Here is a 23,902-nt window from a genome sequence, read left to right on the forward strand (position 1 = left end):
GTTAGCAATAATTGGGAGTTTCAGAGATGCCAGCTTCCTTTCAAGAGGAATTATTGTTCTCCAAATGATTCACTTAAAAGTCTAGCCCAGGACTTATTATAAACACATGGAGAGTAGCTTAATGGAAACAACATATTCCTTATAAAAATGCCTTCAAAACGTAGCATTCATTACCTAAACTCATGTAGATTTTCTTTGCCTTTCCATAAAAAAAATCAGCAATTGAAAAAGTTCTGCTCTTGGCAGCTTTGGAGATTTACAGAAATCTTCTTATAATTTTTTTTAAACTTCTGCTAATAAAACCCAGCCTGCCCTTCCTGGACACTTCCATTTTGATGAAAAAGTAATTTTTGTCCACAGACTTGTTTTTTTATGATGAATAGTATGAGCTGTTGTGGTGATGCCATATACACGTGGCTGAAGGACGTGACAGGAGTACGGCCACTGATTCATCCTCTCCTCTGAGTGGGGTCAGCCTGCAGCACAGAGCACCCAGGGAATGTGCAGAGGTGCTTCTGTGCTGGCTGCTAGTAGGATTTGCTGGAGGAAAAGGAAAGATGACCAATGTTTGGGTAATTAAGTGTCTGACAGTTTATTAACATAAGATGGAGAGACCTAGAGAAAGTGCCAGAAGAGAGGACAGGCAGGGCATTATTTTGGTATGTTGCTTCTCAGCTCACGTAGTCCCATGAGCCTCACCTTTGTCAGGAATTTTTTAGTGGAAGGGAGGGTGTTGTGATCTGTCTGTCTACTTCGCTCTAAGTAAAATCATATACAAATGATTGAAAAAAACTAAGATTGGAACTAAATTTAAAAATCATGAACTACAGCAAAGAAAAATGACGGGGTTTGGTTTCATCTGGGTAGGTCAAGTTCTCTGAACACTGAATGATCATTTCTATTTGTAGGCTGCACTGGCCTTTAGCTCCAAATTCAAGGAAAAATTTTGCAAAGTTTCCTGATCACATTGCATTCAAATTACTGACCAACATCTCACCTTGACGGTGCATGATCTGGCTGGTGGGTAGTGTGTACTTGCTGAGGAAGGAGCAGTTGCAGATGATGTCATGGTGTTTTCATCCTGTCGCTGGGGCAGGAGGAGGGAAGTGGAGGTACATCTGCCTCTCTGCATGGCCCCAACAGTGACTCTGGCCTAATTTTGTACATAGCTACAGGCAGAAGAATTTGTAATTCCAAAGACTCTGGGAGTTAAGGACCAGGAAAGCATCACTTCTCCATTCCAGCAGTGCCTTTGGGAAGCCCTTCATGTGTTCAGCTGGGTGGAAATTGCTGTGGAAAATTAGTATCCTTCATTCCCTGTTTCCTCTGTCTGGCTCAGTTTTAGATCTGTGCGTCTGATGAAGAATGACACCATGAACTTCCAGAAATTCCCCTATACCAGTGAAGATGAAGCCTGGAAAACCTACCTAGAGAACCCCTTGACTGCAGCCACCAAAGCTATGATGAGGGTGAATGGAGATGATGACAGCGTGGCTGCCCTGAGCCTCCTCTATGACTACTACATGGTATGTTCCCGTTGGGGCTGGGTGTCTCTGGGGAGTTTGTCCCAGAGGAGAAGCGTGAAGGTAAAATATGTGCTCAGCCACCTTAGGAGGGTACCCATCTACTGAGCTCTCCATGTTGCTTAAGCAATGATCTTCATAACGCCTCCAGGCATAGAGTGCCACTATTATGCCCAGTGCACAGATGGTAGAGGCACAAACACCATTATACTGTAGAGGGAACCCAGAACAGGGTGGAAACTAAACCCAGGTGTCTTGAATCTCAAGCTGGTGGGTTTTTTTTACTTGACAGCTTTCATAGAAGGAACAGCAATGCTTTGAGAGACATGGAGCTGGAATAACTATGGGCCTTGCAGACTCTAGTGTCTTTATTTTTCCAGTGCTGCTGTAGGATGGAGCTTCAAGAAATGTGGATATGATTTAGCCCTAATAGAAGCCCATAGGACTGATGTTCCCATTCACTTGGGTGCTTTTGAAAGTCCTTCCCAGAACAAGATGATGTGGCTTGCCTAAGGTTACCTTGGGAATCCACAGCAGCAGCCCAGCAAGAAAGCCCAGGTCTCCTGTGTCCTCACGCAGTGTTTATTATTCACCCGGTGTTTTATCTATGAGACTTCACTTGTTACACAGACAAGGCTAATTTTTCCTCTGTTTTCCATTAATAAAATCTAACAATAAACAAACTCTTTGTTCTGCCTTGTTCTAGGTCCCAAAAGAGAAGAGGATTCTTCCATCTGGTATGATGGGACGCAATGAACTAGGAAAGAGGTTAGCTTCATTTTTTTGCTCTCTATAGCTGTCTAATTCTCCTGCAGCTGCTTGCATGCATGATGGGTCTCTTAGCTTGCATAAAATAGACATCAAAGCACAGTGTTATTACCAACAACAGTGGAGGTTATTAACCCTGAGACATATATTAAAATTCTTTAGGCCAGATCCCAAGCAGGTATAAATTGAGCTACACCCATTTACACAACTGAGGATGTGTCTAGCTGTGTTCAGAGGAGCTGCACTGATTTTTAGCAGCTGAAGAATTTGTCTTTATTTCCTACTTTGTGACAATTGGAAAGGGGAAAGGGATTAAGCATTGGCAGTAAGAAGGGAATGACCAAGTCCTCTTCCATTCCCTAGGCTGATAAGGGCTTCTGTTCCACTTGCTTCCAGTCTCCCAGGATTCTCTTCCAATGACTCCCATGTGTCCTTTGAGGTTTTCAGATAATTAACTATTAAATTAAGGGCTCATTTGCCACTATGAGTTCAGTTCCCCTTCCTGGATGCTGCGTATTTTGGCAACTTTTTCTGGTTGTCTGTTTTTAACTATTTGGCAGAATAAGCCTCTTGAAAGATACTTCTTTCCTTCTTCATAAGTGAGCTGAGTTAAGCTGTCTCATCTCTGAAAGGCCACTGCATTCTGGACAGTGGTATGTTTTTTATTAACTGTGGAAACTTCAGCATATACCTGAAGGTGAAGCTCTGAAAGCAGAGTGGGTGGGGGCTACACATTCAGCTTTACTTCCCTTGGGGGTAGCTCATGCTGCCAAGAGGTGCACGGGTTACTAATGTGGGGGTTGGTTTGTTTCCTGAGCATGGTAACAGGGGCAATAAGCCACCTTTTCCCAGCTCAGCTAGGGCTGCAGAGGCAGCAGGGTCACAGAGTCACGGCTGCAGAAGGGACCAGTTCTTGGGATGCTGCACAAGGGGATGGTTTCCATGTGCGAGAGGAGTGTGTTTTTGTACACATCTTTATCACTTGATAGCTCCTATACTTAGTCTTTTCTGCTCTGAAGTCTGGGCCATACACCTCACTTGAATACTGCAGCCCTGTCAATTTTTCACTGATCTCATGTTCTCTGGGAGTTTTGCTTCCTAGCTCCTAGAGTTTGTGAATTTTTACAAGAATCATCTTTCCTTTTAAAAAAAAAAAAAAAAAAAAAAGTTTTAAAAAATCAACTTTCAGTGTAAATGAGCCCTGAAAAGACTAAGATGGAGAGACCATGCTGCGGTTATCTTCCATATCATCCCTGCTGCTCTGAGTATTTAATAGCATAAATAAAGAAATAATGGATGTAGGCCCAGGATCTGCAGCCCCAAACCACGTCTAAACCATATTCTCTGATTCTGTGTGATCATCCCTTATCTGCTGAGCACCTCTGGCTCTTGCTGATTGCACTGAGAGGTGTGTGTGTGGGAGGAGATCACCCACGGGCCTGTCAGATCTCCCATATCAAGCAGGAGATGTACACAGCTGACTCAAGGTCACCTGGCAGCTAGACTGTGCAGTTTGCTTCCCAGCAGCACATCAAGGCACTCACTTCTTGCTGTGACAACTTGCTGGGGTTGTCCACGCTCTACCCTGGTTTGAGACAGGACCCTTTCTCCACCAGGCACTGCCACGGAATGGAGTACGACCAAGAGATCGCATCCTTTGATGGCTCAGCCCATCTCATGAAGCTCTTGTCTGAAAATGTTTCCATGACCCAAGAATATTGTGAGCCACAGAAGAAGAACGGCTTAAGTCTTGAAGGCGTCCCTACTCCTCACAAGCCAGCCATGCTTCCACCAGGCACTAGCAAACTGGATGCCACCCCAGACAACTACATGGTCCCTCCAGGGGATGTATACGACAACAGCTCATTGAACTCCCTCTTCGAGACCATCCCCGTAGCCCCACCACAGCAGAGGTGGCAGCCAGACAGCACTTTCAAAGAGGATCCCCAGGAGGTCAGAGCTGTTAGTGGGTTGCATGCTGGCAGTGCAGCCCAGGGGGTGCTGCATGATGCTGTCTCTAGTTTGGGGTTTGCTCATGCTGGAGTCAGTGGGAGCTTTGCTTTTGCATTAGAAGCTTGATGCCATTCCCGTTGAATTGTTGGGGTTTTTACATTGATTTTAGAAGTAGGGTAAGGCTTTGAAATGAGGGTCCATGTTTTATCTGTGGCCTCTGTTGTAATGTCTGCAAGAAGGTGGATGGAAAAAAGCAATGAAAGATTCCACTTTTGATTGTTTTGTTTCCACTTGTCTACAGTCGCTGCTCTTCAGTGATATCCTCAAACCCCAGCCAGAGCCACCTTGCCCCGAGAGTTATGCTACGGATGGTGTTAAGAGGTAACTGCCAATCCACAGCCTCTGGGTTTCCAGTACACCTGGCTGTGTCCCGTACCTGGGGAAATACTGCATCCCTTTCCTCACCCCAATGCCAGTCTTGACAATGACCACTGCAAAGTTATAGATCTCATGCTTTTGCAGAGTTGTGTACCCCCTGGTGACTTAGGAGCAAGTTGCTGTTCCATGACTTTTTAGACACAAAGCAGTGATGAATTTTAGTGTTTGTAGTATGAAGCAGGGATTAGGGTTTGAAATGTTTTGCTGAAAAGGAGTCAAACCCAATCTTAAATTCAAGTAACTAGACACAGTTGTGCCAGTTCATGTTTTTAGCTTGAGAGGTGTGTGGTTCAGGCTGTATTCTGTTGGCCAAACTGGCGTAAATCCAGTGCTGACTGCTTCCACTGCTGTGGTCACATCTCATCAGCACCTTGACCTGCACAAGGGGAGATGTGGCACTGAGGTCTTCTACGTGAGGCTTTGCTGTGCATTGCAGCCCCTTCCCAGGGAGCACTGTTTGGTTCCTGTGCTACAGATAGATCCAGGTGGCTGCACCATCTTTCCACCAGCTACTTGGAATGGGGTAAATGACAGAGAAAATGAGGATGGCAGTTGATGAGGGTGATAAGCAGCCTCCTCCTAATCTAAGGTTTAGGTTCTCATTTTGGGTTTGGCACTGTTAGTCAACCTTGATTTTAGAAGGTGCCACTGCCTCTCATTCCTAAAACATGAGAGAGATTTCTTCCTCCTTTCCACCCCTCTCTCAGGCAGAGCTTTCCTGGTCTAAGATACTCCATCAAACCTCCGAGTAGGTAACATTATTCCACCTCCCACTTTTTATTTGCCTCCTGAGTCACCTGACTCAGTGACTCACCTGTCAGACGTGGGGATTTTCACACAGACAGCAGCTCGCGTTTGTGCGCGAGAGGCTTTCTGTTTGCTGTTTATTTATGCACTAAAGTTCTCTGGCTCTCCTGGCTCTAGATAAGAGGAGTTGCCAAGCCTATCTTCAGAGATGGCATCACAGGGGAGGTGGAGCAGGAAAAAGAGATGGGTTGGTGACTAAACAGGAATACGATGATCTTCAACTCCAGGGCACTTGAAGGGTCTGTGTGAAGGCTTGGGTACAGGTGGTGCCTTGCACAGATTCCTCACAGAAGAAAATAGCTTGAGCTATAGCCTCATGGCTTGAGTGCTCATAGGTGCTGGTGAATGCCCAAGAGCAAGGCTTCTTGAAAATCAGGCTCTTCTTTTAAATTTGCTCGTGACACCTTTCTCTGTGTAACACTGCAAATCTTCTCGGTAAAGGCTAAAGTTGCTGCCCACCAGACTGAGAGTTCAACAAGCTGGGCTTCTAAGTCCATTTTTAAGCACCTGGATAAACAAACAGGTGTCAGTGTCCTGCAGGTCCTCCTGTTTCTACAGGACCCATTAGGACACAGTCTTCCTGGGTCAGCCATTTATGGGTGTGAATTTGGAGACAGGAATCTGAGTTTAGGATGTTGTAAAAGTCTCATCACAGGTACCTATTTTTGTTTGGTTTGGTTTAGGCTTTTGATTGTGCAATGGTTCTGTAGCCATCCACAGAAAAATACTAGTTACAATAATGTACAGGGCTTTTTTTAAGCCAAAACCAGAGGGTAAAATGAGGATATTGAAGAACTGCTGCTCCCCAGGGTGTTGGGGAGGATCAGTATGTGCTGTGCTGGGTGGTGCTTGATGGTGTAGGGGCGTGTGAGATGGGGAATAAGGCAGACTCCTGTGTGTACAGTGTCTGTAACCTGTAGGGGTAGAGACTTGCATGTCTCTTGTTTTGATTTTGGAGTAAAACAGCAGTATGTGCTTATTCATCTTTCTCTCTTTGTTCCATACAAGTGACTTTGAATACACTCTGGGGTCACCCAAAGCCATTCACATCAAATCTGGGGACTCTCCCATGGCCTACCTCAACAAAGGACAGTTCTACCCCATCACACTGCGGACAGCTGGAGACAGCAAATGTTTACACTTGTCCTCAAATAAAGTGAAGGTAAGAGACAAGCTGACAATTTTGCTGACACATGCTGTAATCAGACATCCAGCAATTGTACTGGCCTGGGAACAGAGCTGAACATGAAGAGTAATGGCTTTGTGGCTCATGTTGGCTTAAAGCGATGAATGGGACGGATTCACTCATAGCAAGCTAATCCTCTGATGCACAGCAACAGCCTTCATGTTACCTGGCAGTTGAAACCTTTCACAGTAAGGTCAGGGATGCACAAAAGGCCTCCCTAGCTGATGACTCGCTGGGGGCCCTGGTGGGAAGACCTCTGAGCTAGAGAGAAGTTCCCCATCTTGCTCCTGGGATGTGTGGCCAGGCCTCAGAGCCATCCCTGAGACTAAGCTGAGCTTGAATTCCCAGCAAAGAAACCTGGTCCTCCAATCCTGAGCGGTATTTAGGAGCTAGACTTTGGAAATCTCAAGACTTACAGGATTGCTGAAACTGAGAATGTCTAGAAAAAGACTGTTTAGGCTGTCCCAGCCTTAATACTTGCTGCGTCATTGCTAACATTGCTCCAACGCAGGATCCTTGTGCGCCTTGGAGTCAGTGGAAACTCATGGGCAGTGCAATTAGGGGGCATACAGGGCATCATGGTTTTGCTCCTGGCTCTGTGGCTGCCTGCCTGCATGACCGTGTTCAAGTCCCTTCCCTTGCCTGCCTCAGTGTCCCCAGCTATAAAACACCAACAATGACACTAAGCTGCCCTTGGCCAGCGCATGGATGCACTGGATGGAAAGGGCAATGAGGGCACCAAGTATTAGCCTGCTGTGTACACTGATACACGATATCCTCACTGTGTTACAGAGTGTTGTGATGATTGTTTTTGACAATGAAAAGATCCCGACGGAACAGCTCAAGTTCTGGAAGCACTGGCATTCCCGCCAGCCCACGGCCAAGCAAAGGGTCATTGACGTCGGTATGAGCGGGGCTGCCTGATTGTGATGGCTGGGTGGGGTTGATAACTTCTGGCATCATTTTACTGTATTTCCAATACACAAGAACACAGCTGAAGCTCCAGAATCTGGCCTGGGGGAAAGCAGGGAGGAGCAGGCTGATCTGCTGGCTTCAAATCCTTTCTGGCTGAGGAGCTCTTGTGGGTTTAACATGGTGTTTGCCAAGTGTAGGGACATGTGCTAGGACACCAAGATACATCAAAGAAGAACCTCAGTCAGAGAGACAGAAACTGCTAAACAATTTTGGCTCTTACAGGTGTGACCCATGGCCTCTTGGAGTCTAGGAATCTGAGCTACAAAAGTCTTTGGTGCCACCACACAGGCTTTACAGTGTGTTATGCTTGGCCAGACAAAGGTTTTGTCCGTCCAACTGAGCATCTCACTTAGCACCTTGCAGCTTAGAGCAAGACATGCAGTTGTTTGAATTTTGAAGCAATCTACATTGATTTTGCATAGCATCACTACTCAAATAGCAGTCACCAGCCAAAACCTTTGAGTCATTTCTGGCCCATCCCTTACATATGCACACTAAGGTTTATCCAGTGGTATCAAGGATGGCCTCTATTATATTACAAGGCTTCTTTTAGCCTTGGAGTCAGCGAGAGGCAGGCTTTTGGGGAGCGGAAAGCGTAGGGAATGTAACCAGATTTGCAGCAAGAGTATAAACTGCTTATGCATTGCATTTCAGCTGACTGTAAAGAAAACTTCAACACAGTGCAGAACATCGAGGAGTTAGCCTACAATGCGCTGTCCTTTGTGTGGAACATCCACGAAGAAGCAAAGGTACAAACTGCTTGTGGAAGGGATGTGGGAAGTCTTGGTCCACAGCAAAACTGTAGCCTCCTTTCTGATGGCACAGGCATGCTCCCCCCACTTCTCAGCTGAAAGACAGAGTTTCAAATCCAAACAATGCCATTCCAGTGGCCCCAGGTAGTGTTTGTCTGCCAGGACGGTGGGGAAGGACACCATGTTTCTCTGTGTGTTTAAGCATTGCCATTAGCTAATAAACACTCTGGATACACCTGAGACTGGCTCAGAGATGTTTTTTTAGTGCTGATGGATAACTCTGAAGAAAGCCTTTTTGCAGCAGGCAGCCTAGATCAGGGCTCTACTCACATGTAGGTGAAGCCTATTTAAATAAACCACAGCTTAGGGAACAAAGACTCTCCTTTCAAGGCAGCATTTTGATGCAGAGATGACTGACCACCCTTCCATGGCTTGTGTGGTGTGGAAGGGAGCCAGGCAGGTCACAAGATCCCTTTTGACCTTAAAATCTGTAAAGCTTATATCAATGTCTTTGCAGCTCTGCTGTCTCTTCTGCATCTCTTCAGAGTCTCTTGTTAACACTTTGTATCTAGTGTGGATGGGAGGGAGCATACAAAAAAAGATGAAGTAACTAAGAAGAAAAGAAAAGCATAAATACCCCATCTCTCTGAAGCTGGTAGCTTGGGAAAACTCTGGTTTGCTTTGGGATCTCAATAAGCCCTTCTTTTAGCCCAAAGGCGACCTTGGTCTTTTACAACCCAAGAGGTTAACAAATGTCTTCAAGGCAAAGTTGTCAGAAATGGAAATATGTCAGGTATGTGGCAAGCCCTTGGGGGCACCTCAGCAAAACTGGATTTAACTCTTAGCAGAAACTCTGTACATGCACTGGCCTGGGGCAGGTAAAGGTGAGACTTCAGAGAGCTGTGAGGCCTGGGAGCCGCGACAGGAGGGGTCAGGTATTTGGGTCATCTGTAGCACCTGTTACTTCTCTTCTTCCAATTAAACTTCACACCATAGTTAAGTGGTTTTCTTTTCTATATATAGGCACTGACTAGATCTGACATTAGGTTTCAGGGCTGAAATCCTCAGCCAGAGCCCTGGTGAGGGAGCTGTGGGAGCTTCACCAGCTGCAAATCTGTCCCCAGAGTCCAGGGGAAATTTCAAGGTCACGCAAATGAGTTGATAATTTGGAGATACAATGTGGATTATGTCTGTGCTCAGCTTTTCTCCAAAAGTTTCCACTGGAGGTAACTCCATCCTAGTGATAAAGGAGACCAGTGTGTGATGAATATTTATTTAACTAGCAGCAATGATTTGTAATTCTTGAAGCTGTAGTCTAGTCCTCCTCCCTTCCTCCAGGGCATTGCTGTCTGAGGGTCCTTGTTCAAATGAAAGAGCAGAAATATCAGCAAGAACATCCTTAGCCAGACTTTGCATCTGATCTGACACTTGCCTGGGCTGATGGGAGTGGATAGCCAAAGTGTTAATAAAGAGATGGAGAGCTGCAGTAGGTGTAGGGGGAGACTGTGGCTAGGAAGGACTGGTGGTTGCGCTTAAGTGGGAAACCAACAGCTCACTTGCTTGGCTGACACTGGGAAGGTTGGAAGGATGTCTCAGTAGCTTCTTTTGTTCCTACCCACTGCTCTCATTGCTGTTTGAGAATAATGTTTTCAGCACCAACAAGCTGTATCAATCTCTGTTCCTATTTGCAGGTATTTATTGGGGTGAATTGCCTGAGCACTGACTTCTCCTCTCAGAAAGGAGTGAAAGGTGTCCCGCTGAACCTCCAGATAGACACTTATGACTATGGCAATGGAACCAGCCAGCTGGTGCACCGCGCCGTCTGCCAGATCAAGATATTCTGTGATAAGGTAGAACATTGCTTTTCCACCAAGTTGTCCAAGAGGAATTTTAAACTGGTGGCCAGTGACTCCAGGAGAATAAACAGAAAGATTGTGAGAATTTAGGACAGCCTAGAGGTCAGGCCTGAGGAACAGAGATTGTTAGCCCCCTCAGCTAAGGGGAAACAGGACAGCCAGGATGTGTCTGCACTGCTGAGGCCTTTGTAGAACAGAGTCCTTAGAAAGTTTTTTCCATATCAGACCCACATGGGATTATGCCTTGTAATAAACTCTCTAATTTTAACAAGTTTTTAAGTAGCAGAAGAAATAAGAATCTCCTTAGAGGCAGGACACCCTTGGATATCTTCCCATGGAAAAATTTCTCACAGCTATTTTATCCTGCATTTTTCATTTTTTTAAAAGCAAATTTTGTTTTCATTTTTTAATTTATAAGTATCAGAAACTTCTGGAGGCCCATAGAAGGTCTCTGAGATAAGCATTTTTTAATAAAGGCTGCCTTTGTTTTAACATGCTTACCTTCCAGAGATGGCCAGTAAACCCTCTCTTGCCAATGTTAGAACTGTCAATGTCCTAATTTTTGCCTTATCATCCCCACAGGGAGCAGAGAGGAAAATGCGGGATGATGAAAGGAAACAGTTCAGAAGGAAAGGAAAATGCCTGGACTCCAATAACAATGGTCAGTGCTAGTGTTTGTTACCCGATCCAAAGTATGTTGAAATCCATGTAGGCTTGTCCGTTAACTTCCACAAGATCTGGCCCTGGGTACTTCCAAACCTGATGAAATCAACACCATTCAGAAATAGCTTGTCAGTCAGGTCCTTGCCTGGTCTCCTACCAAGACTCTCAACGCCCTTTATTAATACTAAGCAAACTTTCTGAATTGTCTTGGGGTCTTGGCAGGAAGCCTTCCCTAGGGGAGACAGCACTGGGCAAGCCCTGAAGACCTGGTTCTGCAGGGTCCTGTCCTTTTTCTAATATTTCTGTTGGGAGACCTTGGGCAGGCTCTTTTCCCTCTCTGCATGTAGTTGCCTCTTAAACTGCCATCTGAACTGAGATGAACTGGACTTTCCATCTGTAGGTCTGAAAGGCTGTTTGCTCTCTGGCTTCAGAGGGAATGAAATCACGTTCCTGAGGCCAGAGACTGACCTCGAAACCCAGCCAGTCCTGTTTATCCCCAACGTCCATTTTTCAAACCTGCAGAGGTGTGGCACGGTAAGTCCCTTCAAAAAACAACCAACCTGTTGCCCTTGTCTGTCACCCCCATCATTTCCAAACTGATCAGTCCCCCCAGACATGACTTGTGTTATGTAAAAAACCAAAACCAAACCACAATTCTTCTGTGGAAATGTGGTGAACTTGAAGACGTAGCTGTCAGGAGTGGCCTAGATAGTCATGCAACAATGATGGGCAAGATAACCTTTCCAGGTTCCTTCCAGCCAGATATTCCTGTGGTTTACATGTATCATCTGCAGCTTCCACAGAGGACTGGAGTGGTAGGAAAAATATCAGTAGAAAGGGGACTATAGAAAAATGCAACCATATCAGTCCCTGTATATGTGGGACATCTCTCACTTGTCCTCTGCCCTTCCTAATCCCCTTGAGCCTGAGGAAACCTAGACCCAGCCTCCTTCAGAGGTCATCAGTATTCCCTCAAGAAACAACTGTCTCAGGTTGTCAAAAAGGGGGAAAAAGCCATCTGTGACAATACTGTAGCATCCTATTGCAGTGGCTGCTGTACTGATGTCTCAGCATCAAAACCAGGGACTAGAAGAATCTGGTTTACAACCAAAGAACTCACTGAGAAATTTGGTCCTTGATCCCCAGCAGGTTATGAGATTTGACCTGCTTTTGGGTCTAGCTAGAGGAGGAGAATCTAGATAGGTTCTTTATATCAGGTTTCATTTAATCTAAGAAACACATACAGATGTTTGGGTTTAATTGCATAGGAAAAATGATGGACTGGGAGGAGGGAAATCATGTTTCCTCCCCGCCCAGCTTCATTGACACACCATGATATTGTGCAAACTAAAAGACCAATGTTTCCTTTCCATTTCAAGGTGATCCCTCCTGCTGTTCCCAACTCTGCAAACAGGTAAGGATGCAGCAGTTTGTATTTTCCATCCATCAGCTGCTCTATTTCTTTGGGTTTGTCACTGTTGTTTGATATCCACAGGCAGTATGTATCTACAGGTGCAAAATAACACAGCACAGTGTCTCCTTGATGGCCTTGAGTGTCAAAATATGTGCTAAAATTTGGCCTAGAGTGGACTCAAGAGATGCAGACACGCAGATGCATTTATTTCCTTATCAGTGAGCCACTCCAACATGAGTCAGGTCCGTGACTGTCTTGCTGTTCTTTTTGAGACAATGTTAGAAAAAGGGTAAAAAAAAGATCACAGAACTATCAGGGAAGGGTTCAAGTAACTGGAGGCAGATACAGCTGTAAAATAAACTGGAATGAAGTAGAAATCATACTTGTAGTGTGTCTAGAGTGGAGAGAAGCAGGTATTTATCCTAGCCTTGATCTACTGTCTAGTGATATCAATAAACAAACAATGACACAAAGGTGCAAAAGGCTTTTTTTTTATGATGTGATACCAAAACCACTGCCTGCACTCACTGATGTCCCTGTATGTGTTAGGCAGGGTGTTGCAGCTCTGGTAGACACTCTGATGCTGTAATTACAGAACTGATATTTAATTGCTAGATGTTTGTTGGAGTAATTGGTTGTTCAAGCAAAAGTTCAATTGCTGGAATTGTTTTGTTCACTGCTATTGTTCTGTCCTCTTGAGAGTATTGCATTTCTTTTGCTTAGGCTGCCCTTAAAACGGAGTGGTGCCTCATTCACAGATGAGTTTGACCAGATACCTCCAAAGCAAACCAAGGAAGAAGATCCTCAGAGAGGTAATCCCTGGGATAAGAACTCTTCTTCAATGTAGTGTCTCATTTGATTCGAGTAACCTTGGATCTTGAATTATATGAGGTCATATCACTCTGAGAACATGCTGTAAGGAGCCCTGATTCAGTGCTGCTCTTTCTCTCTTTCAGTCTTGTTGTATGTGCGGAGGGAGTCAGAGGAAGTGTTTGATGCTCTCATGTTGAAGACACCAGATCTCCAGGGCCTCAGAACAGCTGTAAGTGTTATCAAAACACTGTGGCACGTGAACAAACTGCAGATAAAGGGCAATGGTACTTGGTATATAGGAAGCTGGATATAAGACTGCTTATATCGCATGTCTGCTTTCTCTTGAGAATGGAAATGGAAATTGTGAGTAGCAGGTGAATTCTACGCACAGCTCCTGGCATGGACTGTGTGTTGTGCTGCAGCGGGGAAGAACATACCTTATGGCAAGATGATTTGTTCAGATCATAATATAAGTCTTCTCTTGTGACAACACATTAATATTTTCCATTGTAAAACACCCTTTCCATTCTCAAGGCTGTAGATGTGCAATCTGAAGCAAATTCTGGCCTCATGCTGGAATTCCCTGTGTTGTGTTTGAGGAGCACACAGGCATATTTCTGTGATGATTATCAGCAGCATCTCTGATAACCCACCTCTCTTTGGAGATTGCTGGGAAGGAAACAAACAATAAATCTCCCAGATTTGGGGTAGCTTTATGGCTGCACTTTAAGCTCTGTTGGTTTTACAAACTTTTAAAAATAGAGAGTTTGAAAAATGCCAGCACAGAGGATTCTTGGCCATCTTCTCCCTCCCCCATCCCTCACCGCAAAGAGTCAAAAATCTCTACAGAAAATGCTTGTGAAAAAGTTACAAAACTCCTGTCATCCTAAGACTGTAACTGTACTTGCCTAGGAGAGGTCTGCAGGAAAGCTTTGCAGATCAGCTAAAACCTAAGCAAAAGCTGCAGTCAGATGCATCCACAGCAGACACAAACACTTTCTGTAGTTTCTGTCACCTTTGGATGCATCATCAAAGGAAAAGCTCAGCGCTCTCTGTGCCCAGCAGGTTGGAGCATCAAGCCCCAAACAGGCCAGGGAATGAGAGAAAGAAAATGAAGATTATTCCCCAAGGTTTCTGGCCTGGCAGTAGCCATCAGAAAGAGAACCAAGGCCAAACTGCAGCCTGCCCATCTGCCCATCTGCAGGACACAGACATGTTCAAATTGTCCTGTTCAGATCATTGCTTCGGCCCTTTCTTCTTGAGTAAAAGGGAGGAGGAATCCTTTGCTGCTGAATACCCCTGGCTTAGTGTTAGCTTTGATTTTTACCATAGGAATTTCATTTTACAAGTACAAAGAATTGCCATGTTTTCTCTCACAGATTTCAGAAAAGTATGGGCTTCCTGAAGAAAGCATTTATAAAGTCTACAAAAAATGCAAAAGAGGGTAAGCTAATCTCTCATCTGCTTTTATGCCGTGTCTCTAAAACCCCACTCTCTTTGGTACCCTGCCATAGGCTGAAATAGCGTTTTAACAAGATAATAAAAAGTAAAGCCATGTGAGGTCTGTGCTATTTGGAGCATATAAAACTCAGATCTTTCTGGGCTTTAAAGATTTGGGATAATGCTTGTTTGTATTATATTTGTTTGGAGTGTAAAGTCTCCCAAGGAAAGGAAGTTGGATGAAGGAGGAATTGTTTGGGTAGTTTAATGGGTGATCCTTTGTGTCTCAGTCTAAAAGCCTGAGGTTATGGAGAACTTATCTTACTGCCATCAGACAGGTATGAATGTTTGCTTCTCCAAAGCAAGTGCCTAAATGTCCCGGGCTCAGAAAGAGACTGTACCAGCTAAATAAGAGCATGGGGAGCCCCAGTGAAGAGGAGAGATCTGAAAGGGAAGTGTCTGTTCCCAGCCTTGCCTTCCCATCCCCAGACAGGGAGGTCAGTAGGAAACTTCACACTCACTTTGGGAGGTGATGGATCAGACCCTTCTGGGGACTGGTGGCTCTTGTGCAGCCCCAGTACAGACACTTGAGACGCTTGTCAGGCGCTGCTGGGAGACAGGCATAGCTCGGCAGGAGGTGATAGGTGAGGTTTGCAGTAAACCTGAAATGGCTTCTCAAGTGGTTTCAACGTCATGTTTATTAGTGACTGATCCATGTGGGTCTCCTCCATGGTTGAGAGGGAATGGTGCTAGTTTGCATGAGCTGAGGACCAGCTGCTGAGTCTTCCGTGGAGGGCAGTGGTCTTGATGAGGAGCCAAGCGCTACTTTCAGAAACGTCTTTTGGACTAAGTACTCCCTCTGGCTTGACCCCATCTCTGGCAGCAAGTTCTCCCTTCAGCTGATGGAAAGGGAACGACTCATAAACTCCCAAGCTTATTTTCATAAAGCTAAATCCAGAGCCCTTCTTGCAGAGCGAGCGAGATATAATCAGGCTTTGCAAGCAGCAGTGACTGCCTGGGAGATGAACTCATTGTTGTTGCTGGCCCTGGTCCAGAGTTTGAGCATGGGGAGAGACAGGCAGAAAAGCAAGGCTGATGACAGGTCCTGCGTTATGCAGCCCTGCTGTTCTCACTAGCATGGCTCCCCAAAGAGGTCCTCTGCGTAGCAAAACAAGGGAACAGCAGCTCTTGGGAGCTGAGGGTTAGTCCAAAGCTCTGCTTCTGCATTTTCTTTCTGGTGACTCTGAGCTCCTTGGATGGGATCTTCCAACTAATTTGGTGTCACCATAACTTGATCCCCATGGGACTTCGCCTATTTGCTTCAAGGGGAGCAGAGCTAAAGTGAGGCTTGGAGCCAGCTGAAAGCTGGGAGGAGGAGAGGCAGTGGTTTCTCCTCCGTGCTGTGATGTGGTGTCACTGAACTGGGAAGCTGTTACAATCCCCTCACCTCTAAATCCACAACTGAGCAACCTTTCCCCCTTTAGGAGGGTTTTTAGATAGGATCCTAATTTTAAGATGATGGATGGGCCATAGTGAGGTATCCAAATTTGTCAGGAGGCTCTTCCACCTGTTCCTGAGCTCAGGGCCCTCAGTGCTGTCAGATGCTGCTCATCCAGAAATGGAAATTTTCTTCCCAAAGAAAAAGAGCAACACTGGCGGCCTCAAGAGAGGGATTGTCCCATACACCTTTGGTCGGAGCGCCTCAAGTCTGATCTCGAAGAACAACTGTGAAGGACAGGGGTGGTCAGTTTATTATTACAGCTTCAGGACTGAGCCAAAACTCAGGTGTGTCAGCTGTGGTGGTGGCTTGTGATGTGGCTATCACAGGTCATCAGACTGTCATCAGACAACAACTCATCTCAGGTAACTCCAGCTTGGGCTGGCGTTTTCTGAACCAGCTGACTGTGAGCATCTGCATGGCAAGAGAGATCCAAGTGCTGATGAGTTTGCAGGTGGACCAGGAAATGGCATTGCTTCAGGGGAGAGGCCACCTATACTTTGTTTTGCTTTGGTTTTGTTCATTACTTGATCTGATAAGTAGTGAATGTTGTTTAATAATGATTGGGAGGGAAAAAAGGCAGATGTCCTTTCCACCTCTTCCTCAAAATGGAGGAGCAAAGGTATCTAACGAAAAGAAAAGACAACACCTGAAAATTAGATAAAAAAAAAAAAATTTGACACCTAATTTAATGAAAGCACAACATGACTGATGCTATAGGTTATTGCTGAAGTGTGGGGGACATACAAGATTTTCTCCAGTCTACTAGATGGCAGCGTCAGACACTCTTTCCTGTTCCCCAGATTTAATTTTCCTTTGAATAATTTTATCCTATTGCTCCACCCTAAACAATCCTCTCTTGGTAATTACAGCTTGAGGGTCAGATCTTCATCTGGTGTAAACTAGTGAAGCTCAGTGGTACTACCTGGATTTACAGCAGGTGAGGACCTACTATCAGCCATGGGCCGCCTTAGTGTGATGAGCTCATTCAGATGAACTTAGTCTCAGGGTGACTCAAGAGCAGTAATAAGTAATTTCGTATCTTGGTGAGGTTTAGTCTAGAAAAACAATACAGGGCTCGGATTCCTAATCAACACTCCCTTGAATCTTTTGCGGTTGAGAAATCAGATGGAAGCATGGTAGCAAGAGGCACAGGTGACTTCTCTGGCTTCCAGCACTGAGAGAGCCAGAGATAATTGGAGCAGCTCTGTTGCAAGGCTTTTTGTGACAACCCACCCTTGGGCATCTACGCTGTCTCTCTGGGGGCACGGGTCGGAGGCCAGACTCCCTGGGATCAGGGGTGTGGGGGCCTGGGCCCCTTGCCCCCAGGTATCTGGTGCCAGGAGGTGAGATGCAGCTGTGATGGTTATGATTCACAGGGAAGACCCCTGGACAGTGTCAGACCCCATATCTCAGGCTCCCCCTCAGCTGGGTGGGATGCCCTTCTCTGACTGTGCCATGACAGAATTAATAGCCTGTTGGTAAAGTGTTTTCTGCTCTGCTGAAAGGCAGCGCAGTGTCGGGCCATGGGTCAAAGCTGACAGCAGAACAGACTGGACGCGAGGACGGAGCTCCCACCTTCACCTCTGAAATTCGGGCACGCTGGGCCAGCGCTCTGATGAGCCTGCCTGTACGTGCTGTGATCAAACGGGTAGGCGCCAGTCGCTGCAACCCAGTGTGGCTGCACTGACCTCCGAGGCATTCCCCGGAGGGACACCAGGGCCCCATGTTGGTGCTTGTTAAACTGTTAGATTTGTTAGACACTCAGCCTTTTCTTTTTCTTGTTTTTAATCTTGGCTTGTGGAGCATTGCACAATTAATGCTATTGCCCCATTAATGACCCCAGCAGGAACCTGGAGGGGATGTGCTTTCTGCAGAGAAAGATAATTTGTTCTCTTTGTTTCCTCCAAACAGTTACAAATTTCACATCTGATTTATGGGAACACAGTGGGGTGATGCAAAGCCGCCCCGTTACTTCCATTACAATAATGAGGGGCTCTTGCCTGGCACAGAACCGCAGCCTCAGGTTTAAATCAGCTGTTGAAACATTTCCTTCTCCCTGTGTCTCCATGTAATTGATTCCAGGTCAGAGAAGCTGTGTGATCTGCAGCAGGGTTGGAGGTGTGCCCTTCAGCATGGGGAGGAATTTGCCACCGGCTGGCCCAGCTGGCTGCGTATGCTCAGCCTGCCTGTGTGTGTTCCTCGCAGAAAGGGCTCCCAGGCAATGCTCAGGGCACGTCTGCATGGGAGGTTGTTCTGGATAGGAGAAAGGCGTCCTATTCCAAACCACTTCCATCTACTCCCACAGCAGTCTCGGCTTGTTCAGAATAACGCACCCCTAAAAGCACCCATGCGAGAAGCGAGGAGTGAGCAATTCTGCTCTAAATTCACACCCTGCCGTAATCCAGATTAATTTGCCTGTGTAGCAAACGCTGGGCCTAGGCATGTCGAGGGTAGAATTGCGAAAAGCTCTGCAGGATGTTCCTTTGTGTTGTATCGTGGCTTTAATTAATTAATCATGGCTGAGCCCCTCAAATTGGGTAAGGTGGACGCTGCAGTGCCTTCTTGTGCCTGCTCAGGGCTATGACTCCTGGCGCAGCCTGGCAGCAGCCAACCCGCCCAGCTGGCAGGCAGTGAGGAGCGCAGCTGCGATAACATTATGCTGATAATAACAGGGCAGTAAAGGCAATTTTTAATGGGAATTTTGTGCGGAGACATTTCGGAGAGGGCCACCCCCATGCCACGAGGCTTTGTCAGTGATGTTATTCCCAGTTCTGACTGGGAATCCTGAGTGTGCAGTAACGTCCAGCCCTCCTGACTCAGCTGCTCTGCAAACCTTTCAATGTGCCGCATCTGACCCAGCTGTTCTTCCTCTCCTGTAGGATCCTGGTGAACATGGACAACAACATCATCCAGCACTACAGCAACCACATGGCCTTTCTCCTGGACATGGTGGAAGCAGAGGACAAGTTCCAGATCATCCTCAAGGAGCTATAAAGACCCGCAGGCAGCACTTAATGGGACTACTTCTCTCAAAGCTGGCAAGTTTGACCCAACAGAACTCAGCCTAGTGCCTCGACTTGTTGCCTTTACTTGAATACACTGCCTCTGGGGAGGGCCTCGGCCTCACAGTGCCGGGCCGGAGACTGCTTGGAAGATCTGTTATCGATGTGAACATGGAACTTCTCTCTGTTGAGTTTATTATTATTTTTTTTTATTTTATTTTATTTTATTCCCTTCTGGCGATGGGCCTGACCTCCTGTTTCACCGCTGGGAACACGCAGCTACACTAACATGGCTGTCAGAGCCTGGGCAGAGGCAGGGGACTGCCTCTGCTCGCTGTTTGCCTTGGCCCGTGACTGATCCAACCCTAGGCTTTGGCTTTCTCCCAAACCATCAGTCATGCACAACCTTCAAACCATTTCCAGCAGGGCTGAGCCCAGCTCTGAGCTTCTTTCTCTCCACAGAGACTTTCACAGACGCATTTAAAACTCACTGTTGAACGGACACTGTCTGCTCCCATGCCCCACACCCTGCCATATCTGAGTGTAAATACCACAAAGGCCTCCATAGCCCTTGTTTATACATTTCTGATGTATTGTTCCTTTTATATTTTATATATGTATAAAATGCATCGTTTTATATTTGACTCAGTACGGTGACACAGAGCATTTCAAACACAGGCTGCTTCACATTTCTCCGTGAACTCCTTTTGTAACTGTGTTGTTGGTTTTGTTGTTTTAGATACTCGGTAGTAATAAAGGTTCAAAGATGGAAAGTGAACTGTTTTCACCCAGCTCTGGAGGTTGGAGTTGGGAAGGGCCGGGCAGGAGCCAGGGCAGGGAGGTGACCTCAGAGGCACAGAAAGGACGCAAGGTTGGTTTTGTACCGCACGCTGTTAAACAGCGTGCGGAGTTTGTCCATCTGAACTGTCTCTCCATGAAGGCGTGAGAGACGGCAAGCGCTGCCGAGCTGCTCACGTCTGCAGCTCCTGTTTCCACCTGTGCACGCAGATCAGCACCCAGACTCCTCCTAAACCCTCCCCTCCTGCACGCTGGGCTCTCCCGGTTCTGTGCCGGCTGCTGCAGACGTGCCATCACGGCGCTGTGGGCGGGTGGTTACTGAGCAGTTCTAGGCACATCCCTTTGATGGAGGGATTACGTTACACGGATTTGGTGAAATTTTCAGCAAGTGAAAAAGAAATGCCCTGTTTTACTTCTGCTCATAGGAGGAGCGGCTCCGCCTCTATCTTTTTGGTGAGACGGTGTTACCAGATGGCCAGCTGTGTACCTCCTTCCACTGCTGCACTGGCTGTTTAAACTCCTCACACCTGCTATCTCTCAAACACCAATCCTTTACCCCTGTGCTAAAATTATCTGCAGCTGCTTCCCATTTAGGTAAAAAAATACCAAGGGGAGCACTCTATTTTCAAATGAATCCTCTGACCAGTGAAAACCGGGGGCTTTCCTCCTCCCTCCCCTTCATCCTCTGCTTTTCCTGACCGTGTCGAGGGGAGATGCACCTGAGTCCCACGACTGGGGAGGAGAGAGCAGCTCTACTCCCACTGGGAAAGGGGTTTTGAAATGTTGAAACACACCAGGCTGGGGGATTTTGGACTACTTAAGTGTTATCGCGATAAGGAGAGCCTCTAAGATGAGGCTTGGATAAGTTTGAAGGCTTATCAACCCTTGAAGATCTCTCCCAGCTCACTGCACTCCTTCATATCATAAACTCCTTCTTCAGCAGGATTTCTCTGATTCAGTGTTAGTTCTGCAAGGCCATGCCTACGGTCTTGCTATAGCAGAATTTCAGCTCCAGTTAAGAAGAGGCACACAGGAATCCCCCAACGCTTAACATTGATGGCTGTGAAGCCTACAGATCCCCTCGTCGCCCTGATGCATCAGGCGGGTGCAGGGGCTCTGCTCTTCTCAGGGAGAGCGCTGCAGCAGGACTCCAGGCACAGGGCACCCAGCCAGTGCTGGGCTGCTCCTGGGGAGGGTGAACCGATCCTGCCTGACCACGTGGACAAGCGCTAACTGCTAAGGTAAGAACAGAGATTTCCCACTGCCTGTGGGAGAAGAACCCAGCCCCCTTAGAGACAAGGGGGCTCAGGGGAAGCACCGTGTCCTCCACACCATTGGAGAGGCCTGAACACAAGGAAATCGGTACAAGTAGCAGATGGACGGAGCTGGAAGTACCTCGATGTCTCGCTCTAGGTTTCTGCATGGTGCTAGTGCTCTCCCCAAGGAGCTGCCATTGCCCTGGCAGAGGCTGGGGCTTGTGGGGAAACCCCTGGTAGCGAAGGCGGCTTGCTCTGCCGTGTGGGACAGATTTGGGAGGGCTGCAGGCAACTGTGGGGATTTTTGTGCGTGCAGTGTTACGGGCTTTCGGCGACCTCTTATCCCTCAATTAGTTGCTCTAAAAGTCTGATCTTGGGGCTAACTTCCTACCAGTGTAAACACAGCGCTACCTGACTGATTCTCTTCTCAATTACACAAGTCTAACTCCATTGACTCTAGTGGCATTAGTCCTGATTTACAACAGCAAAAATCATCTCGCATTGTAACTTTAGGTTCCCAGCAGAACAATAATGGATTTTGCTGGATTTTACGGTGGTCAATTTCACACTGGCTATGAACCCATCCTAAGTTTTGCAAGGTTTTCCGAGTTTTGCCCTGGCTGGAGCTATGCATGTCTACACGGCCCCCCTGCTTTCTGTTCATGGGCTAGAGACAGAGAACCAGGTGCTGCTTCTTGTGCAGGTTCTGGGTAATCTCGACTTTGTCAGGTTTTAAATCACGGTAACTCCACTGTGTGCAGGGAAATGCCGGTTGATTCACGCCAGTGTAAGAGCAGACACAGTCACCGCCCCCTGCCACCCCTGCCGAGGGTGGGTGTTTTGCTGACTGGCTCAGTATCGTTCATCCCTTCCAGCAAAGGCGAGTTGCTGTAGAGGTTGCGTAAAGCAGAGCTCCCAAATATGTGAAAGCATTCTTGACTCTTTGCCCGGAGCCCACCAGTTCCTTTTGAAGATTAAGATACGAGCGATGAAGGCGATTCACCTCTGAGCCAACAAAGGTCGTGTGAAAGTATGAACCCGCTTGTGTTTTGCAAAGGGTTTGCGCTGACAAATGGGAGCAGTTTCCTCTGGAGCAGTGTCTGCTCTGGACAGTCGGCAGCTGGTTTGTGCCGACTCGAGTCAGAAACGCTCAAGTCAACTGGCTCGTCAAACGTACCTGGTGGGCATGTGGCAGAGGGTGTCTGGGCACACGCACACCGCGGAGGTTTGACGCGTGTTCTGCACAGGCATCGTGCTTCAGGTGCGCCACGGCCTGATGCTGCGTGGCAAACCCAAGCGTCCGTCCTCTGGGCAAGCAAGCGGCAGAGGTGCAGGATTGGCCCGCACTGCCCTTCTCCTGTATTTCAACCCTGATAAGAAAGGATTCTCCCCCAGGTTAACAACTCCTGTGGGCATGGTCAGTCTCCAGCATCTGTTTTCTCTTTGGTTTATCAGATGAAAACACTAAGAGGAGTTTTTTGCAGTGCCCATCAATTGTAGTAATTATTCAACATCTACAAAACTGGAAGCTGTCAAATCAACTTTAGCTAATAATCATTTTCCAATATACAGTACCAAGTACTGCTAATTAGCTGCTGAGCTATCAGTGAGCCAACCACAGCAGGCTGAGGACAGGACTGCTTACTGTGAGTTAGTATGTGCTTTGCAGAGTTTGACAGAAGTCCTGTTTGAGGGACCCTGCTGTGGTGTCCGGGTTCTGCTGCTCACAGCACCGGGAGCCACTTTCTACCGTAGCTGTAGATGAAGGAATACTTCCCGAGTGCTCTGGGCAAATAAGCGCCTGCAATGACAGAGCTGCGTAAAAAAAGAGAGACATAGCAGCATGTGAGCTGAGTTGTGCAAGAGCTCTGGTATCCCCAGTGCTGGGCGGAGGGCTCTGCTCTTCACTTCTACAAATAACACCCAGTTTCTATGTCTTTATTCATGCTTATTCATTCCTTGCGTCATCAACCAAGCAGCTGAGGATCTCGGTGTGTGGTGTGGTTCTCCGTTGCTATAAAGGGAAAAAACAGCATCCTGTGTTTTGTTAGGACACCCACACGTTGTGTTTGGAGATGCCCTGGTGCTGTGTTGGGTATCGGAGAGGATCAACAACAGGAAAATGAAACTCTGTCTGCATCTGTTTCGCAGTATGGAAAGCTTTAATGAAGTCAGTGAGGGCCCCCTCCACTCTGCTTTCTCACTTAATTCCTTGGTAGTTCCTTGGATTGTAGAACTAAATTTGTGATCAGTGAGGCGGGTACTAAAACCCTCAGCCTGTGTGAATGTCCTGGTGTCTTCAGCTGGAAGGTGTGTTTGGCCATAGCATTAGAGTTTAGCACTAACGTTTGGTGTGCATAGGCGTCGGTTTAGCTTTAGTATGTTGAGGGTTGTCTTGAACGTACATTTGACTGTGACTCCCGGGCAAGGGATTAGCCAGAGTTCCTGGAAACACTGAGCCCCTGCCTCCAAACAGCCCAGGCATTAACAACTGCTGAATAACCAGCCTTTAATAAAGCTGCTGCTTTGTATCAGCCACTGGCTGATTTAATTGTGTTTTGCCTCCCTGTAGTTCTGCCTTTTGTGGCATAGCACAGAACGGTTCTCTAAGTATTATGCGTTCTTGTGGGCAAAGGGCTCAAGTCACGTCTAATCTCATGACTGGGCGTTTTGATCCAGTGGAATTTTCTTCCCCTCTTTTCAGGCTAGAGTGGAAAGGAGATGTGGGTTTTTTCTAGCAACAGAGCAAAGACTACA

At 46.8% G+C, this 23,902-nt stretch overlaps 1 protein-coding gene across 1 annotated transcript in view; it reads left to right on the plus strand.

Moving 5' to 3' along the window:
* GRHL3 (grainyhead like transcription factor 3) overlaps positions 1–19,141 on the plus strand; it is a 28,533-nt gene extending 9,392 nt beyond the window's left edge. Inside the window, exons 2-16 of the mRNA XM_049821183.1 lie at positions 1,340–1,526; positions 2,230–2,291; positions 3,908–4,244; positions 4,546–4,625; positions 6,498–6,651; positions 7,468–7,579; positions 8,305–8,399; positions 10,094–10,252; positions 10,841–10,919; positions 11,322–11,455; positions 12,301–12,335; positions 13,059–13,147; positions 13,292–13,377; positions 14,528–14,592; positions 18,969–19,141. Coding sequence (XP_049677140.1) covers positions 1,340–1,526; positions 2,230–2,291; positions 3,908–4,244; positions 4,546–4,625; positions 6,498–6,651; positions 7,468–7,579; positions 8,305–8,399; positions 10,094–10,252; positions 10,841–10,919; positions 11,322–11,455; positions 12,301–12,335; positions 13,059–13,147; positions 13,292–13,377; positions 14,528–14,592; positions 18,969–19,083 — 1,789 coding nt within the window. The 3' untranslated portion in view covers positions 19,084–19,141. The remainder of the gene's footprint in view (positions 1–1,339; positions 1,527–2,229; positions 2,292–3,907; positions 4,245–4,545; positions 4,626–6,497; positions 6,652–7,467; positions 7,580–8,304; positions 8,400–10,093; positions 10,253–10,840; positions 10,920–11,321; positions 11,456–12,300; positions 12,336–13,058; positions 13,148–13,291; positions 13,378–14,527; positions 14,593–18,968) is intronic.
* Positions 19,142–23,902: the final 4,761 nt, after the last annotated feature.

This window comes from Accipiter gentilis, chromosome 17 (genome assembly GCF_929443795.1).
Source record: "Accipiter gentilis chromosome 17, bAccGen1.1, whole genome shotgun sequence".
Taxonomy (NCBI): Eukaryota; Metazoa; Chordata; class Aves; order Accipitriformes; family Accipitridae; genus Astur; species Astur gentilis.